The sequence below is a fragment of the Terrapene carolina genome, unplaced genomic scaffold, assembly GCF_002925995.2.
Source record: "Terrapene carolina triunguis isolate 2854851 unplaced genomic scaffold, T_m_triunguis-2.0 Scaffold310, whole genome shotgun sequence".
Lineage (NCBI taxonomy): Eukaryota > Metazoa > Chordata > Testudines > Emydidae > Terrapene > Terrapene triunguis.
Genome location: NW_020664661.1, coordinates 1,454,391 through 1,472,928, shown reverse-complemented (window position 1 = coordinate 1,472,928; position 18,538 = coordinate 1,454,391). Strand labels below are relative to the sequence as shown.

The 18,538-nt window shown below is 45.9% G+C and overlaps 1 protein-coding gene across 9 annotated transcripts in view; it reads left to right on the top strand.

The window, feature by feature from the left end:
* Positions 1-18,538, top strand: part of LOC112119842 (sorbin and SH3 domain-containing protein 1) — an 84,467-nt gene that overhangs the window by 9,642 nt on the left and 56,287 nt on the right. For all 9 annotated transcript variants that reach the window (XM_026657773.1, XM_026657781.1, XM_026657775.1 and 6 more), the window contains exons 5-8: positions 5,824-5,871; positions 5,980-6,109; positions 8,587-8,701; positions 12,941-13,024. In XM_026657773.1, coding sequence (XP_026513558.1) covers positions 5,824-5,871; positions 5,980-6,109; positions 8,587-8,701; positions 12,941-13,024 — 377 coding nt within the window. The remainder of the gene's footprint in view (positions 1-5,823; positions 5,872-5,979; positions 6,110-8,586; positions 8,702-12,940; positions 13,025-18,538) is intronic.

The following is an 18,538-nucleotide window of genomic DNA, read 5'->3' as shown; positions in this document are numbered from 1 at the left end:
ACCCAGAAGCCGTCCCCCTGCAGAACACGGCCTCTAAAACTATAGCCAAAGAGCTGGTGGGGATCTTTGCCTGAATGGGGCTACCGAAGGAGATATTAACCGACCCAGGAACCCCATTTATGTCGAAGCTACTGAAGGACCTCTGTACGCTGCTCCATATACATACCCTGAGAACTTCGGTCTACCATCTGCAGACTGATGGGTTGGTAGAAAGGTTTAACCGAACCCTCAAGGCTATGATAAGGAAGGTGGTAAGTCAGGACGGGAAGGATTGGGACACCCTACTACCCTACCTTTATGTTCGCTATCTGGGAGGTACCTCAAGCCTCAACTGGGTTTTCCCCCTTCGAGTTATTATACGGGCGTCACCCCCGTGGTATACTAGATATCGCCAAAGAGATCTGGGAAGAAGAACCCAATGAGGGGAGAAATATAATAGTGCATGTAATGCAGATGCGAGACCGGATAGCCCGGGTTACCCCTATTGTACGGGAACATTTGGAGAAGGTACAGGAGGCCCAGCGAACCCATTACAATCGCCAGGCAAAAGTGCGACAGTTCCAACCAGGGGATCGGGTTATGGTGTTGGTACCCACAGCAGAAAGCAAGCTTCTGGCCCAATGGCAGGGGCCCTATGAGGTGGTTGAACCCGTGGGGGAAGTAACCTACAAGGTGCGGCAGCCAGGATGCAGAAAACAAGAACAGATTTATCACGTTAACCTTCTGAAACCCTGGCATGCACAAGAGGCATGCACAACGGTCCAAAAAAGACCTAACCCAGGAAAACAAGCCTTCCAAACAGGTGAGAGTGTCTCCCGATTTAACACCAGACCAGAAGAATGAGGTGTCTGAACTGATCTTCCGGAACCAAGATGTGTTCTCGACAAAATTGGGTCGAACAACCGAGACATATCACCACATCGTCACGAACCCTGGGGCCAGAGTAACAATGAGGCCCTATCGGGTGCCAGCAGCAAAAAGGGAGGAAATAAAAGCAGAAGTAAAAAAAATGCTGGAGTTGGGGATCATCGAAGAATCCCACAGTCAGTGGTCCAGCCCAATCGTGCTGGTGCCCAAACCTGATGGCACCACAAGATTTTGCAATGACTTCCGGCGACTAAATGAAGTATCCCAGTTCGATGCGTACCCCATACCTCGCATAGATGAGCTAGTGGACCGTCTGGGTAATGCCCGGTACTTGACTACCCTAGACTTGACAAAGGGGTACTGGCAGATTCCCCTTGCAGAAGACGCAAAGGAAAAGACTGCGTTCTCTACACCAGAGGGTCTTTTTCAATTTACTGTTCTCCCTTTTGGACTACATGGGGCCCCAGCTACCTTCCAGCGCCTCATGGACAAGCTATTACGCCTGCATAACAGTTATGCTGCTGCCTATTTGGACGATGTGGTCATTCATACCCCAGACTGGGAAACCCACCTGGAGAAGGTGGAGGCAGTCCTCGATACCTTCAGGCGAGCTAGCCTTACAGCAAACCCTGCCAAGTGCGCTGTAGGGTTTACAGAGGCCAAATATCTTGGCTACATTGTGGGAAAAGGTCTGGTAAAACCCCAAGTGAACAAGTTAGAGGCCATCAAAAATTGGCCACGACCAAGTCACAAGAAACAAGTCCGGGCGTTCCTAGGTGTGGTGAGGTATTACCGACGATTTATCCCCCACTTTGCCACAAGGGCAAGCTCCCTGACAGACCTAGTGAAAGCCCGTGGACCTGATCTGGTGAGATGGTCTGACGCAGCAGAGGAAGCATTCACAGACCTACGGACTGCCCTCTGCAGTAACCCTGTACTGATAGCCCCTGATTTCATCAAGGAGTTTATCCTGCAGACAGATGCATCGGAAGTAGGGTTGGGGGCCGTTCTATCACAGATGGTCGGGGAGGAGGAACACCCAATTCTATACCTCAGTCGGAAACTCCTTCCAAGGGAACAAAAATATGCAGTGGTGGAGAGAGAATGCCTCGCTGTAAAATGGGCCATGGAAACATTGCGCTACTACCTGCTCGGGCGCAGCTTTGTCCTCGTGACCGACCATGCCCCTCTTCAATGGATGCAGCGGAACAAGGAGAAGAACACAAGGGTGACCAGATGGTTCTTATCCCTCCAACCTTTCCAGTTCCGTGTGCAACACAGAGCAGGGAGCCGTCATGGCAACGCCAATGGCTTGTCACGTGTGCACTGTCTGGCGTCCCAAGCTGCCCAACCCCTTGGCGTTGAGCAGGGGGGAGGGATATGTGACAGACCCAGACCAGTGGGGTACAGGAGTCTGGTAGAGGGCAAATATACTGGTCACTGGATGAGTAGTTTTCTGTTCCCTGAGTGACCAGAGCAGGGGCTGCACTAGAGTAATCAGGAACCTGCTAGAACTAGTTAAGGCAGGCAGGCTAATTAGGACACCTGGAGCCAATTAAGAAGAAGCTGCTAGAATCAATTAAGGCAGGCTAATCAGGGCACCTGGGTTTTAAAAGGAGCTCACTTCAGTTTGTGGTGGGAGTGTGAGGAGCTGGGAGCAAGAGGCGCAAGGAGCTGAGAGTGAGAGGGTGTGCTGCTGGAGGACTGAGGAGCACAAGTGTTATCAGACACCAGGAGGAAGGTCCTGTGGTGAGAATAAGGAAGGTGTTTGGAGGAGGCCATGGGGAAGTAGCCCAGGGAGTTGTAGCTATCATGCAGCTGTTACAGGAGGCACTATAGACAGCTGCAGTCCACAGGGCCCTGGGCTGGAACCTGGAGTAGAGGACAGGCCCGGGTTCCCCCCAAACCTCCCAGTTGACCTGGACTGTGGGTTCTTCCAGAGGGAAAGGTCTCTGGGCTGTTCCCCAGCCCACATGGTGAATCTCTGAGGCAAGAAAATCCGCCAATAAGCGCAGGACCCACCAAGATAGAGGAGGAACTTTGTCACTGTGTGTGTGTGTGTGTGTGTGTGTGTGTGTGTGTGTGTGTGTGTGTGAGAGAGAGAGAGAGAGAGACAGACAGACAGACAGACAGACTATGGTAAGCTGATGAATGACTGTTATAAAGATGATTCAATTTTCTTGTTTCAGGATCCATTTTACTTTTGTCAGAACTAATGTATTTTGCCATAAAGCACTGTCATTAATGCAATAGGACTTTGTATTCCCATAAATGTCTCCTGCTCATGTATAAATGCACAGATAAATAATATGCTCATATTTAGCTAGTCGCAATATTATTAGACCAAACTTTTGTCCTTTGTTCTTGCTACCATGCAAAGTATGTTTTGGCTTTTAATATCTGCTTGGATTTTTTCTTTATTAGAGAATCCAAGATAATGGCAATAATTGGGTCCATTCTGGCAGTTCTAGACTATTCGAAGTCTTTTGGAAGTTTTTTAAATATGTGAACAGAGATGGACTGAAACCTCAAAATTCAAATCCAGGTTTCAAACAATCCAAAATTCAGGGTTTGGGATTAGGCCATTATAGAGAGAGAAGACTTTTACAAAATTCTGATCTGGGCTCTTATTTCAAACACCTGCAAAGTGTGGGAAGTTCAGCCCCAGAGTTTTGGTTTGGGCCCCACACACAACAACTACACTCCTTAAGGTTCAGTACAAATTACAAGGAAAAGTCCTTGTCTCACAGAAGGAGTCCAATATGGAAGCCATGAACTGGTGATTCCTACCTCCCATAAGGAAGGCCATATGGGAAGGGTACAGGACTGGGAATCAAGAGTCCTGGTTTCTGTCCCCAGTTCTGGTAGTGATGTACTGTATGATCTTTACCAAGTCACTCAACCTCTCAGTCCTTCAGTGTTCCCCATTGTAAAATGGGAATAAGTATGCTTACTCATCTTTGCAAAACACTGAGATACAAAGCGTTATATATATTCCAGTTATTACTGCTATGCTAGAATATTGAAACTGGAAACTAGCACTTTCTTGAAATGCAGTGCTTCCATATGTTTTTATTGGCTGAATTATTAGCTGCAATGAATTTTGGCATTTTCCTTCAAATAAATAATTTGTAAAGAAGTGTTTTCATTATTCCACCAGCTTTAAATAACTTCCTGAGAGGCAGTTGGCTGAGAGGGTATTTTTAGACATTCATTCACCTGTACTTTTAGGAACAGGCAATATTATGATTTGCCATATATTGTACTCTCTAGAGAAAATCCATTTTTTTTTATATGGGAATAACCATCACCTTTCCAGCAAACTGCCTCTCAGGAATTTCCTTGAGTGACATTAACTAACTCAACATCCTTTTTCTGCCATTTAGATTTGAAATATGGAAATGACGCTGAAAACTGATGTTTGTCATTATGCCAGCTCAAGACTATCATAATTACAATGGAGTCACTAACCATCTGTTAGGAGCTAAACCTGCTGCTGCTCCAGTCAGTATGTAGCTTACCAAGACAATTCAGCAATGGGGAAGGGCGGAAGAGAAGATTTGTTTGAGCTGAGCCTTTAACACACAAATTTTGGTTCAATTAAAGGTGAAATTCAAAGTCAGTTCTTATGTTCTCCAAACCGATTGTCTCCTCAGTGAATGGTTCCAACAGCCTCAAACAGAGAGGGCAAGGATTGGGCTGCGAGCAGGAGCTACCCTGCCACCCCTTGCAGTGGTGCCTACAGATCAGGGTTGAGGCACATTGGTAGGGCTGGGGTGGCGTGGGAGTGCTTACATTGCCATTGCCAGGCCTGTACCTGGTCAATGGATTGTGTATTTCACTGTCCCAGGCTATCAATCAACACCACTGAGTTCACCAGGTATTTGATTTAACCTATTGTTCTTCTGATGGCCTCATCCATTCTGTATTTCTAGTCACTGTCAAGCCTTAATCCTTGGCTTTTTTAGGTATTTCTTCTCAAGAACACCAATGTCCCTTTACCCACAGTTCTTTTTGCAGAATTCACTGTAATACATTTTTCTACGTTGTATCTCTTAGGCTTGTCCACATCTCCAAGACATCTGCAAGACCTTGAGTTTGGATCATCAGCACAAAAGGAAGGATAGTCTTGGGGTCATGGCCTTAAACTGGGACTCAGGCACAGTGGGTTCAGTTCCCAGTCCTGACACTGACTTCCTCTGAGACCATGGACACCTCATCTAAGACTTGTCCTGAAGACAAGCACAGACTTTAATGTGCCTTGAATCTGGCTCTAAGTGCCTTAAATCCCCGTATATAAAATGGGAATGATGAGACTTCTTTTATCCCACCCTTTTATGTGCCTGGCCTATTGAGAGTGTACACTGTTTGGAACAGGGACTATTTTTTTGCTACAAGAACATGCAGCACCTAGCACGGTCCATGTTTTTTTTGTACCAAGCATATTGTTGGTACTTGAGGAATAATTTGTGTGTATTAATATATTTGAATTCACTATACTAGTTAATAGAGGCAGAGTGGTCCAGTGATTGGAGCATGTGACTGTGAGTCAAGAATTCCTGGATTCTATTTCCATCTCTGACTCTGGTATTACCTTCGGCAAGTCACTTAAGGTTTTGGTACCCCAGTTTGCCTTTCAGCTTTTGGTACCATTGGTATAATAATACCTACCACAGGGGTTTTGTGACACTAAATGAACAAATGGTTGTAACACTCTTTGAGACCCTCATAGAAAGGTGCTGAAGAAGTGGAAAGAATTTATATTTACAGTTCACCTAAAAACTATTTTCTAAGTGTGACTTTCACTGCTTAGAATCCTCTCTTTGTCATGGGTGTTTGGCACATTACTATGAGATTAAGAACAATGTGTGTCCAAAAGAAAGCAGAGAGGCCTCGAACTTTGCTTCTTAGTAACACTTTCATCTCACTTGCAAACTATTTTGTTTTGTTTTTCAGATGAAGATTCTGATTCTTACTCTCCTCATTATTCCTATTCTGAAGATAGTAAGTAACATTTCATGTGCAACTTTATGGACATGAATTAACAGTAAGCATCACTCATCTTGGCCTCCTATGAAATTTACCAAGATTTTTGTATATGCCTTTTTGCAGCAAGAACCCAGCCCTCAGTGCCCCGGTCCAAGAGTGAGATGGACAACATTGACCCTGACAAGGTTGTTAAGAGATCTGCTACTCTGCCACTTCCAACTCGTACTTCATCACTGAAATCTAGCCCAGAAAGGTAACCTGAACTAAGGGAGAACCTCAAAAGTTCTCATTAGGGAGGGGACTCAGATGCAAAGCTTGGACCCGGATTTGGAGCTGAACTTTCCCAGAGTCCAGGGCAGTTTGGATCTGGAGTATAGCGAGGAGTTGTGCTATTCCTCTGATAGGTACTGAAACCTTAATGTGTTCCTTCATCGTCCCAACCTACCCCCTCTGTTTTTCTGTCTCATCCATCTATTGCCTCCATATCTTTTCATATAGTTCAGGCCCTCTCTGGAACAGGAACTGTTTCCTTTGGTACATGTCTGTACAATGCCTAGCACAGCAAGTCCTGATCCTTGATTGTGGTTCCTAGGCACTACACCGTAATATAAATATTAACAAGTATCCAAAGTGTCTCTAAACCTCCTGGGTCTACAGAACTGAGCTGGAAGTCTCCTGAAAAAAAGGCCCTTCTAGAGCCAGTCTGGACTTGGAAATCCAGAGACATGTGAAAATGAAAGTAAAGGGCTGTATGGTCTAGCAGACAGGAACTGGAATGCTGGACCTGCATTCTATTCCTCGTTCTGCTGTGGGACCTTAGGCAAGTCCCTTCAACTCTTGTGCCTGTTTCCTCTCTAGTCCTTTTGTGTCTTGTCTAAATTGTAAGCTCTCTGGGTCAAGGACTATCTTACTATTTATTTATGCAGCACCTAGCACCCTGGGGCCTCTGAAGCTTGCACATCATCATCATTGTGGGGAGCAAGGGTTTGGATTTATTTCAGGGCTTGGCAAAGTTTGTTTGGGAAATAGGTCTTGCTGAATCTCAATCAGCTAATCTACCCTGGAAGCCCAGTTCAACTCACTGTGAAGTCAATGGGAGTTTCGAATCCTAGTTAGCATCAGATACTGTTTTCACTCCTGCTTTTTAACCCTGCGTGTAGAAGCTCATTGTAATAATAACGAATGCATTTACTGAACAGAGGGTGGGGAGAAAGCAAAATAGGCTATGAATATTTTATGCAATGATTAATTCAACCAGCTCTTAAAACCCTCTGCTCCCATTTCCTCACAGTGGTTTGCACTGGCTTCAAATGAGCAGTTCCATAGTCTGTTTGCTAACATAGAGCGCATCTAAGGCCACATGACTAGAGGATGATGTTCTCCCAGCATAGCAATTAAAGAGGAAGTACTGTAGCTTCCTGGTAAAACTCTTGTGAATCAAAAGATTAGACTAATTAGTGCTTTACATTATCAGGTAACAAAAACAGCAGGACTCAGCTGGGGAGAACATTTCCTAGGATTGGAAGTGCTAAAACAATCAGGTCTGTTCTACGCTGTGGAAATTAGACTGGTTGAAGCCCCTAGAATATTTATAAAACACTCTACAAATGGTCTAATAACTGGCTAGAACAAGCAACCTTTTACCAGCAGGTTTAGTTCTGGATAATGCTTAACCAGTCCAGTGTGAACCACAGGAGTACCAGTAGAGATGCACACAAACTGAAATGGTTCAATTTAGCCCTCTCTTTACTGTCTCAGCACACTGGTGGCCTTGCAAAACCTGCCAGAATGCACTACTTCTGGGAATTGTGGGATAGGTTCCCAGAGTGCATTGCAACTGAGATGGTCTGGGCAGTGCTACTGTGGATGTTACTCAGAACTTAAACCATTTCAGGTGGCTAGTGTTGTCTGAACCATTTGTACTTACAAGCCAGGTCAGTACAACCAGATCAGATCTCTAGTACAGATGAGCCCTTAGAACCTCCCAGCAGAAGAAAGATGGGCCCACGTCAGACTTCAGCCCCAGTTCCATCTTTTCCCAAAATTCAGGCAGTGTGTGGGGGGATGTTCTAGTCTCAGAGGCTGACTTAAGAGTTCGAGCCTAGATTCAGTTCAAAGTCGGGGGGGGGGAGGGTGTTGGAATTCTGCAGGCCTATCTCTAAGATACTTCCAGTAAGGAAAGAAGCGTAAGTTTGGCAATTCATGGAAAAGAATTGCAAGAAACCTTTACTGTCCTTTCAAGTGATTTTTAGCAGCTGACACATATACACAAATTTAATTCTGGTTGCTATTAAAAAATACCACCAATAATAAAAAACAATACCCAAACCCATCTGACCTGTTCCTCTTGCAGCAAGTTTCCTGCTTTAGGCTATGTCTACCCTAGTCAGCTTTTAGCAACACAGCTGTACTGCTAAAAGGCATGCAGTGTAGCTGCTGTTTGTCAACAGGAGAGAGCTCTCCTGTCGACAAAAAACGTCCACACCTAACGAGAGCGACGGTAGCTTTATCTGCAGTAGCTGTTCACACCGGTGCTTTTCATTGACAAAACTTTTCTCTTTTGTGTGTGTGTGTGTGGTTTTTTAACACCTCTTAATGACAAAAGTTTTGTCATTCAGTTGCCAGTGAAGAGAAAGCCACAGATTAACTGGGGAAGGAGCTTGTCCAAAGAATACACTCATTTTCATAGCAATAGCAGAGTTCTGGGCTAATTAGCCTCTCTTTCCTCAGGAATGATTGGGAACCCCCAGACAAGAAGGTGGATACCAGAAAATATCGGGCAGAGCCAAAGAGCATTTACGACTACCAGCCAGGAAAGTCCTCTGTTTTGGACAATGAAAAGATGGTAATGTTCCTTTTATCCTGCTCCGTGACTTGGGCCTGTGATTACAATATGCTCCACAAGTGCTTGTATATTTCCATTCAGATAGGTTTCCTTACACTTATGTCTCCTACGTTATGCCATTCCCATATATTTTGTTTTGCAAATGTTTGAGTAACTTCTTAACATCGTCACTCCACTAAAGGCAGATCCTGGGGAGCTGAGAGGGGCCTTTCCTTGTGGACGTGTTGTTTTCTGTGTTAAGTATGGCTCACTAACCCTTGTTTGTAATCTGTGTTTGACTCCATGGCCTGTCTCTGGTTTGCAAACTGTGCTTATTTCTAATGCACAGCAATAGTTTATTCCATAGCGTTTGAGGCAGCAGGCCGACTAGTGTTCAAGATTTTGTGTTCTTCTGAGGTCAGCAGCTTTAAAGAAGTTAACAGTAAGTTTCATGCTGTGTTAGTGTAATCATGGAAGTGCTAAAAAATACGGCGGTGTTTTTTATTGAGTGAATATTTTGGTACCTAAAGGTAGTGATTGTTCTTCAAGGGGTATTTGGTTGAAAGGCACAGTTTAAAGTGCTGATTGTTTGTGAGACTCACAATATAAGTCTGGGGCCATGTTTTCATTAATGCTTTGGAGCAGGATTGAGGAGCTGTACAGAGCGAACAGTCACTTTTACTTTAAGATACAGTTGTGACAGGCAATTTAAAAGCAACAGAAATATGTGGCTAAACTACTGAATAATATGTCTGACTCAGGCTTTTTTCCCTGTTCAATATTTGCTTTCAAGTAACATAAAGCCCATTATTTTATCCTGGGACTAATTCTCCTTTCACACCAGTGTAACACCATCAATTTAAATGAAGTTACTCTTGGTCCAGGCCCAATCCAATGCCTGTTGAAATCAGTGGCATCCTTGCCTTGACTTCAATGGGCATTGGACGCAGTACACTGATGTAAGTGAGAGGCAAATCAGGCCCCTAGTTTGGGTATAATAGGAAGGGTCATTCCTGCTATTCTGGTTGGAGCAAGACCCACTTGATTTGAACAGGAATTTTGCCTAAGGACTGTTACCGAAATATTGGGTTTGCCTAGCTGGGAGCCAATAACAGCCAGACAGGGATAAGGAAGAGATTGCTTTATTTTGCAGAAGAAAGGAGAGCTTTGCTCTTTAGTACAAAAAGCTTAACTTATACAAAAATTAAAGATTTTTTTTATACACACTTAGACACAGACTTTGGTTGTGTTAACATTTGATTGGTGGTTGCCAGACCCTGCACTTCTGCTATTTGGTTAGTGAAAACCGGTTTGGGACCAGTTTTAACTACCTTAAGGCAGAGAAGGGAAGACCGTTTAAAAGTTTAGGGGGCTGTGTACGTGAGGTGCCTTTTTTTAATGGCCGCTGGCTGCCATAAAGGCTGCTAGCTGTGATTTAAAGCCTGATTCATCAAAGCACTTAAGTCCATGCTTAAATCCCACTCGAGTCAATGGGACTGTTCACATGCTTAAAATTAAGCATGTGCTTAAATACGTTGCTGAATCAGAGTCTAAAAACCAGAAGAGGGACAATCAGCAAAGCAGCTGGAAAGACTCCTGCACAGTTAAGTAAAGACTAAGGTGAGTTCTGAGTGACATTCCTGACCATTTTTTACCAGCTGTCATTTCAAACCAAAGATCACAGAGAACAGGTGCTGAAACAGAAAATGGGACTGAAGTGCCTGTTTGATTGTGCTCTGTGTCAGAATCCTTTTTCCCTAGCATGTCTAAATACAATAGTGATATTTAGACCTTGTTTTGTGTTGTTGAGGGAAACCTAAAAACCAGTAGAAGGGTTATCTGAAGATAATTTGCAGTCTATTAATAGATTGCAATTGCTATGCCATATTCAAAGCAGTAGCTACTAGGGGCCTGATCCAAATCTCTTGCCATCAATTAAAAGATTCCCACTGATTTCAGGGGCCTTTTGATCAGTTCCACTGTAAATTTTACTATGCAACAAGCTCAAGCTTTTTGGGAGTCAATACGTAATGTATAGAGACATTGCATCTATTTGGCCTGCAGTTAATGGCAGTACCTTTCTCCAATCCCTTGTGGTTTTACTAGGCTTACTCTAGACCCTTGGGAATTAACCTCTTTTTGTGGTGACTTCACCAGGTGACACAAAGTTTAACCATTTAACTTTCAGATGCAAGCATTTCCCTTTCTCCCTCCCACCATGGGGTCAGATAGTCCCATGGGGGCTTGTTTTGGGTAGCAGCCAGCTTAGGACAGGAGATAATAAAATGGGAAGCATAAGAAGAGTAAGCACAAAGGGTTGGCACTAAACTGCGAAGAATTGCTTGGTTTTGGCTATTGTGATCGGCACAGAGGGCTGAGGGCCAGGCATGCCTTAGTTTTGGCCCTAGCCCTGGCAGAACTCTCTCCTTGGCCATATCCCGTTAGGATAAATCAGGTTCTCTACTTTCTAAGGCTTTCTCCGCCAGGACCCAGATTGTGGAAGTGCATCCGACAATCCCCTTCTGTGAAAAGAGCCCTGGGCAGAGCCATCCAGTGGTCTGAAAACAGCACTGGGAGCTAGAAACTCCTGGATTTTAAATCCATCTCTGACTTAAAATTCTTCTGTGGCCTTGGGCAAGTCACTTCATGACTCTTCCTCACTTTTCCCACCCCTGTAAACTGGGGGTGATAATACTTACTCACCTACTGTACACCACAGAGGTCCTGTAATAGGTAAAGGGTCAAAGTCAGCCTTGGCATACATGTCCACAACTCCTGACTGACTCACTTCAGCGGAAGCTGGATCCACTTATGGAAGGGTGGAATTTGGTTCATTGATTTTTAAAGTCCTTTGAAGATGCCTACAGGTGAAATTTGTCTAAGTGCTCAGTATTACAGTGGGCAAAAATTATTTGCATCTCTCTTCACTGAGTTATTGTATAAACACCTTAATTTCGGGGCAGGATTCTGGACTGCACCTCAGTAGACGCACTGCACAGAAGGTATAGCCCAGGAGGAGTGAGGGACCAGGGTGGCTTTATGCCAACTTTTTGCCTTTCAGATTTTTAGCTGCTGAGGGAGCTGAAATGGCCACCAGTGTAAGCAGCCTCGGGGCTGCTCTAACTTATGGAAGCCTCCCTGGTGTTGCCTACAGGATGCGCAGCAGTCCAGAGGCACTTGTAGTATTCAGTGCCATGGAAAAACTCCCTCCTGCAGTCTGACTCTGACACATCTCCTGCACTAGCACTAGTAGGTGGAGTGGACAGCACTGGGCTACTTATATTGACTCCCGTGGATGGCCCCTATACACCACAACAGAAGCATATAGAGGCTGAGGTGTGGGCCTCCATGTCCTGCTGCAATTACTATACATTTATAATGCCTTTAATTTAAGTTAGATCCATTTAAATCAAATTTAACCAGATCTATCTTTGTAATCTAGAGCACTGGATTTGTTCTCTCATGTCCCCAAAAGTATGGTTACACAACTTTAAGTTGTTTTGTGAAAATAGATTTTAGGCATGAAAGGGAGCTCTCTTTTCAGCTGTGCTGTTACCTGTCCTGTCTAGTTTTTCCTTCATTCTGGTTTTGTCCGATTCTCTAACATTTATTTGTGAATAAGCAAAGTATATTGTCTTCCTATTCATCCCCTTTGAGATCTTTCAGAAGTGTGCTCTCTCTAATTGTGTCCTCTTTGATTTAGAATGCCACCTCTCACTCTGTTTGCTGTGTATGGACCACAGTTTCTCGCATATCCACATGCTGTTAAAGATGCAGTATATTTAATGCTGATCTGGGTCTCAACAATAGATAATTTGCGTTTTTCAACCTTATTTATTTATTTTTTCCAAATGAAGAAAATTCAAAAAAAATTATAGGCTTAACCTTGAATCTGAGAGAGCTTTTAACAGTAGGAGCAAAGGACTGTAAATTAGGAATTCCGAGGTCCTTTCCTAGCTCTTCCACTGACTTGCTGTGTGATCTTGAGCAAATCACTTAACCACTATCTGCCTCAGTTTCCCCATCTAAAAATTGAACTAATACTCTCCCAGGGGTGCTGTAAGGTTTAATAAATGGCTGTAAAACATTCAGAGATCCTTGAATGGAAGGTATTGTAGAAGTACTAAATTATTAGGCTAACTATCCGCATTATTCAATTGAAAACATTGAGACTGCATCTCTAACAGTCCCTTTCCTATGTATTCTTTGCATAATGTTATCCTTCTCTTTCTTCCATTTCCCTATCACCAACTCCTTTAGACTCGGGATATAAGCCCAGAAGAGATAGATTTAAAGAATGAACCTTGGTATAAATTCTTTTCGGAATTGGAGTTTGGGAAACCGGTAAGTTTGCTAGCTGCAATGATTGATAAAGTCAACCTGCATTTTGTAATGATGCTGTTGCGACTCTACTCTAGTTCCTAGATACTCAGAGACAGCCCTTCCAGATTGAAACATGACAGTTCATAACTGAGCCTTGGCACTGACATACTAGTAGTTCAGTGACCATTTAAAACATTTTAAAGATATAATATTTGACCTTCAGCTTCACAGGAAAATATGCCAACTAGTGAGGCAATATCACTTTCATGTGTCAGAGTTCAGCTTGAGGTTTTACTTGTTAAAGATAGCAAAGATTGTTCTCATTCATTTATTTGTCCCCTTTTCCATACTCTCGTTCCCTCCTCCTCCTCACAAGATCTAGGATGGCTGCTACTTAACCTATTAAATAACTTTGTCAATGAGAGTCACTGTCATATTATAGCCCTGGGTCCTTCGTCTGTGGTCAAAAAGTACCAGCTGTCTATAAACTGATCTTGACCCTGTTCCCTGCTCTTTGCCTTCTTCATGCAACCTGTTCTCTGCCAAATATGTTGCAGTGGTTTGCATCAAGGATCCCAGGGTTGTTCCCAGAAACAATCCCCTCCAAAAAGTCAAATCAAGAGAATATTTTTATTTCCAATCCAGCCGCATAGCCTGGATTTTACAGCTATAAGAATGATTAAATGAATCCTAATTATCCAATAAGGACAGGTGCCTTTTGGTGGAGGGATGTGTTGATTGTCAGGGCCATTTAATTAAAAAAAATTATCCCTGTGTTCTTAAGAACTTCTTTAGTCTTACTGCCTGATTCTTATATCGCTTATTGCTGTTTTTCCACTAGTGCAATTGCTTTGACTTCAGTGAAGTTATTCCTGATACTCTCTATCACTGAGAGCAGAATCCAAGCCCACAGCTCCTCCCATATACTGTACAAGTTTCAGTAACTCAAATCTCATAAGCCTCTTCCAGCAATTACAATTTATGGGCTCAGTCCTGTGCTCCTCATGCAGCCCCTTTAACTTGGTTACAAGATCAGGGCAGAGACATGTTTCATTGAACATGTCATAGGAGGAGCATACTTTTGGGGCTTGAGCAGAACTCTTGGGATCTCGCCCCTCCCTCTATGTCCTTGGGCAAGTCACTCTCTGCCTATCCAGTAATACTCACCTACTCTACTAGGATACAAATGAGATTTGAGAAATGTTTATAAAGCATTTTAAGACCATTGCATAGATAGTGCTGAGGAAGTGCAGCACGTAGTTCTAAGTTACTGTACTAACTTCATATTCCATTATACGCTGCTGCACCAGAACAAGGGACATTTTATACTTATCTAGCACAGTGCACATTGCACTTCTCTCAAGCCAGAGCCATTGCAGCTCACTCCCTCATGCCTTGCACATTATGGTGGAATTTTCCAAAGTGCTCAACGTTGGCCTCTCTGTGCTCCCATTGACGTCACTGGTAGAACAGCCATTGCCTTCAGTGGGAGCAGAGGTAGACTAATGCGGAGCACTTTGGAAAATCCCATCCTGTGCCTGTATTGCAGTGTGTACATATAGTAAAACAAACACACCCACTCACTGCGTATTTGTCTAAGGCACAATTCTGCCCTGACCCATTCCCCCACTGCACTCGTTGGCTTCAACGGTGAATTGCACACAAGCATCTGAAGACATGGATATATTTTAGCTTTAGACTTGTTGCCATTATGATTTAAAGAAGGCACCAGTCATAGTAGTGAAGCCTTCAGGACACATGTCCTTGCTTTCCACAAGGCTGTGAGGAGCCTGTCTCTGCCTACAGATGTTGGTAGCAGACCCTTGGCTATACAAACAATACGGCCTTTAGGGCAGCGGTGGGGAACCTTTTTTCTATCAGGTGCCATTGACTCTGAAAAAAAAAAAATCAGTCATGGGCCCCACACGGCCCCACAGGGGTGGGGGTGGAGGCTCAGGGCTTCCCTCCACAGCAGGATGAGCTAGCACTCGTGGCTCCGAGGTTCAGGGCTTCCCCTAGGCTCTGGGGTGGGGCCAGAAATGAGGGGTTTAGGGTGCAGGAGGGGGCTCCAGGCTGGGGCATGGGGTTGGGGTGCGGGAGGAGGTTCAGGGTGCAGACTCTGGGAGGGTGTTAGGGTGCGGGAGGGGGTTCCAACCTGGGGCAGGGGGTTGACAGTGCAGGCTCCAGATGGGCGGCGCTTACCTCGGGCAACTCGCGCTCACTGGTGCAGTGGGGCTAAGGCAGGCTCCCTGCCTGCCCTGGCTCTGTGCTGCTCCAGGAAGTGGATGGCATGTCCAGCCTTTAGGCAGAGGGGCCAGGGTACTGCCTGGTGCAAGCTGCCCATGCCTGCAGGCGCTGCCCCCGCAGCTCCCATTGGCTGTGGTTCCCAGCCAATGGGAGCTGCGGAGCCGGCGCTGGGGTCAGGGGCAGCGCGTGGAGCTTCCCTGATCGCCCCTGCTCCTAGGGGCCGCAGGGACATGCCAGTCACCTCTGGGAGCTGCACAGAGCCGACCGGACTTTTAACAGCTTGCCAACCCTAACTTCCCCCCACAGCAGCGGGGAGGGGACGCCAAGGCTCTGGGCTTCCAGCCTGCGGCATGGAGACTTACGGCAGGCCGGATGAAATGAAGCAGTAGGCCGTAGGCTCCAGCCCACGGGCCGTAGGCTCCCCACCCCTGCTTTAGGGCGTACTGCATATTTGTCCTCTCTTCAGTCACATTCCTTAAAATTGGCTTAAATCAATGCTTAACATCTAAAACCTTGCTCAAAGCAGCAGAAATGGGAGGGGATGTTTCTCCAATGTTCGTATTTGTGTCTTTAGTCATGCAGCCATGTCCTCTCCACCTGCTCAGCCTCCGAGAGGGGATTCCCAGACTAAAATAGTGTTCCAAGCAGAAACATATGTTCTTCTTCGAATGCTTGTTCAAGTCCGTTCCATGTCATGTCAGTGCGTGGTATCCATAGGACCGGCCCTATCGCCCCCTTGAGGCCCACGCTCATATGCCAGTATAAGGGGCGCTGCTGGCCCCTCGCCATCTCCGTTCCTCCTTACCACCCGAGATGGTTGCTGGACCAGTGTTCTCTTGCTTTGGCAAGCCTTCTCCAGTGGTTTACTGAACTCTTCTTTGTAAATAGTTAGTGTTGGTTAATAGGTGTTAGTTCTTGTTAGTTTGTTAGGCCCCTTAAGGAACATTGTTCCCGGAACTGGGTATGCCCCAGTCCCCAGACTTCAAACCGTGTGCCGCCTATGCTAAGCCCATGCCGGAGAGCTATCCCCGCTCCAGCTGCCTAAAGTGCCTGAGAGAGGCTCACATCAGAGATAAGTGCAGCATCTGCTGGGGCTTCAGGCTGCACACTCAGAAGGACAGGGACATCAGGTTGAAAGCCCTGCTGATGGAAGCCGCGCTTAGACTGGCCTCCAAGCGGAGTCGGTTGGACTCAGCAGCAAGCACGGTTGCCTCAGTGCGTAGTGCTTCTCCGGCACAGTGTGCCCCTCGACATCGTTCAACATCCCCAGCGCAGAGGAAGCGGCACAAGAAATGCACAGAGAGAGGGTGCTCTCTGGTGTCCAAGGGGGACCAGAGAGACTTGGGGAGTGAGGTGTGACCTGCACTGGGCCACTTGCCATCCCAGCAGAGGTGCACAACACCATCCGCAAATCCAGCCCTCCAACCTGTGACCTACCTCAAACGCCCTTACATGGGATGAACTATCATGGAATCATAGAAGATTAGGGTTGGAAGAGAACTCAGAGTTGGTCATCTACTCCAACCCCTGCTCAAAGCAGGGCCAACCCCAACTAAATCATCCCAGCCAGGACTTCGTCAATCCGGGCCTTAAAAACCTCTAAGAATGCAGATTCCACCAGGTCCCAAGGTAACCCATTCCAGCGCTTCACCATCCTCCTAGTGAAATAGTTTTTCCTAATATCCAACCTAGACCTCCCCCACTGCAACTTGAGACCATTGCTCCTTGTTCTGTCACCTGCCACCACTGAGAACAGCCAAGCTCCATCCTCTTTGGAACCACCCCTTCAGGTAGTTGAAGGCTGCTATCAAATCCCCCCTCACTCTTCTCTTCTGCAGACTAAATAAGCCCAGTTCCCTCAGCCTCTCCTCATAAATCATGTGCCCCAGCCCCCTGATCATTTTCATTGCCCTCTGCTGGACTCTCTCCAATTTGACCACATCCTTTCTGTAGTGGGGGGCCCAAAACTGGACGCAGTACTCCAGCTGTGGCCTCACCAGTGCCAAATAGAGGGGAATAATCACTTCCCTCGATCTGCAGGCAATGCTCCTACTAATATCCTTACATATAAATGTGAAGGAGCTCAGAGCAATATGCTTGGCCTTCAAAGTGTTCCTTCTACAGTGCTCAGGCAAAAGTGTGAAAGTATTGACAGACAATACAGCGTCAGTGTTATGTCAAACAGAGGGACCCACTCCAAGATCTTCTGCCAGGAAGCCCTCGGTCTATGAGATTTCTGCGTGAAGCATTCCACTCACCTGGAGGTGTCGCCCCTCCCTGGGGAGCGGAACGTGCCGGCGGATCGCCTCAGCAGGTCCTTTTCCTCTCACCACAAGTGGTCTCTCCACTCAGAGGTCTCCAGTGTCATCTTCCAGAGGTGGGGAACTCCCCAGGTGGACCTGTTCGCCACCACGCAGAACAGGAAATGTCACTGCTTTTGCTCAAGGTTCGGTCAAGGCAAAGGTTCTCTCTCAGATGCCTTCCTATGATCATGGTTAGACAGCCTGCTGTACTCTTTCCCTCTGATTCCCCTAGTTTGCAAGGCTCTACTAAAGATCAAAAGGGACAAGGCAAAGGTCATCCTGGTCGACCCAGCATAGCCTCGCCAGCATTGATTGGGCATGCTCCTACATCTCAGTCGTATCTCCATGGCTCCTCCCTCTCAGACCAGACATGATATCGCAGGATCACGGGAGGCTCCTTCATCCAAACCTCATAGGCCTACACTTGACAGCATAGCTGCTGCCTGGCTAAATCCGGAGGAGAGGGCATGCTCGGAGCTCAAAGCAGATCCATCAGGTTTTGCTAGGTAGCAGAATGCCCTCTACCCAGAGGCCACCTATCTAGCCAGGTGGAAATGCTTCACTTGCTGGATGGCCAAGTGGAGCCTTTGCCCAGCACAGGCCTCATAGAATCATAGAATATCAGAGTTGGAAGGGACCTCAGGAGGTCATCTAGTCCAACCCCTTCCTCAAAGCAGGACCAATCCCCAGACAGATTTTTGCCCCAGATCCCTAAATGGCCCCTTCAAGGATTGAACTCACAACCCTGGGTTTAGCACGCCAATGCTCAAACCGCTGAGCTATCCCTCCTTGCAGTTCATCTTAGAGTATCTCTAAGGTCTTTCATGGTCATCAATCAAGGTTCATTAGCAGTCATCTCAGCATTCCCACCCCCAATCCAAGACAACTTGGTCTTTGCCCAGGAGATGATGAGCAGGTTCATCAAGGAGTTGGAGAGGCGCTACCCACAGGTTCATGACCCAGTTCCACCTTGGGACTTAAACCT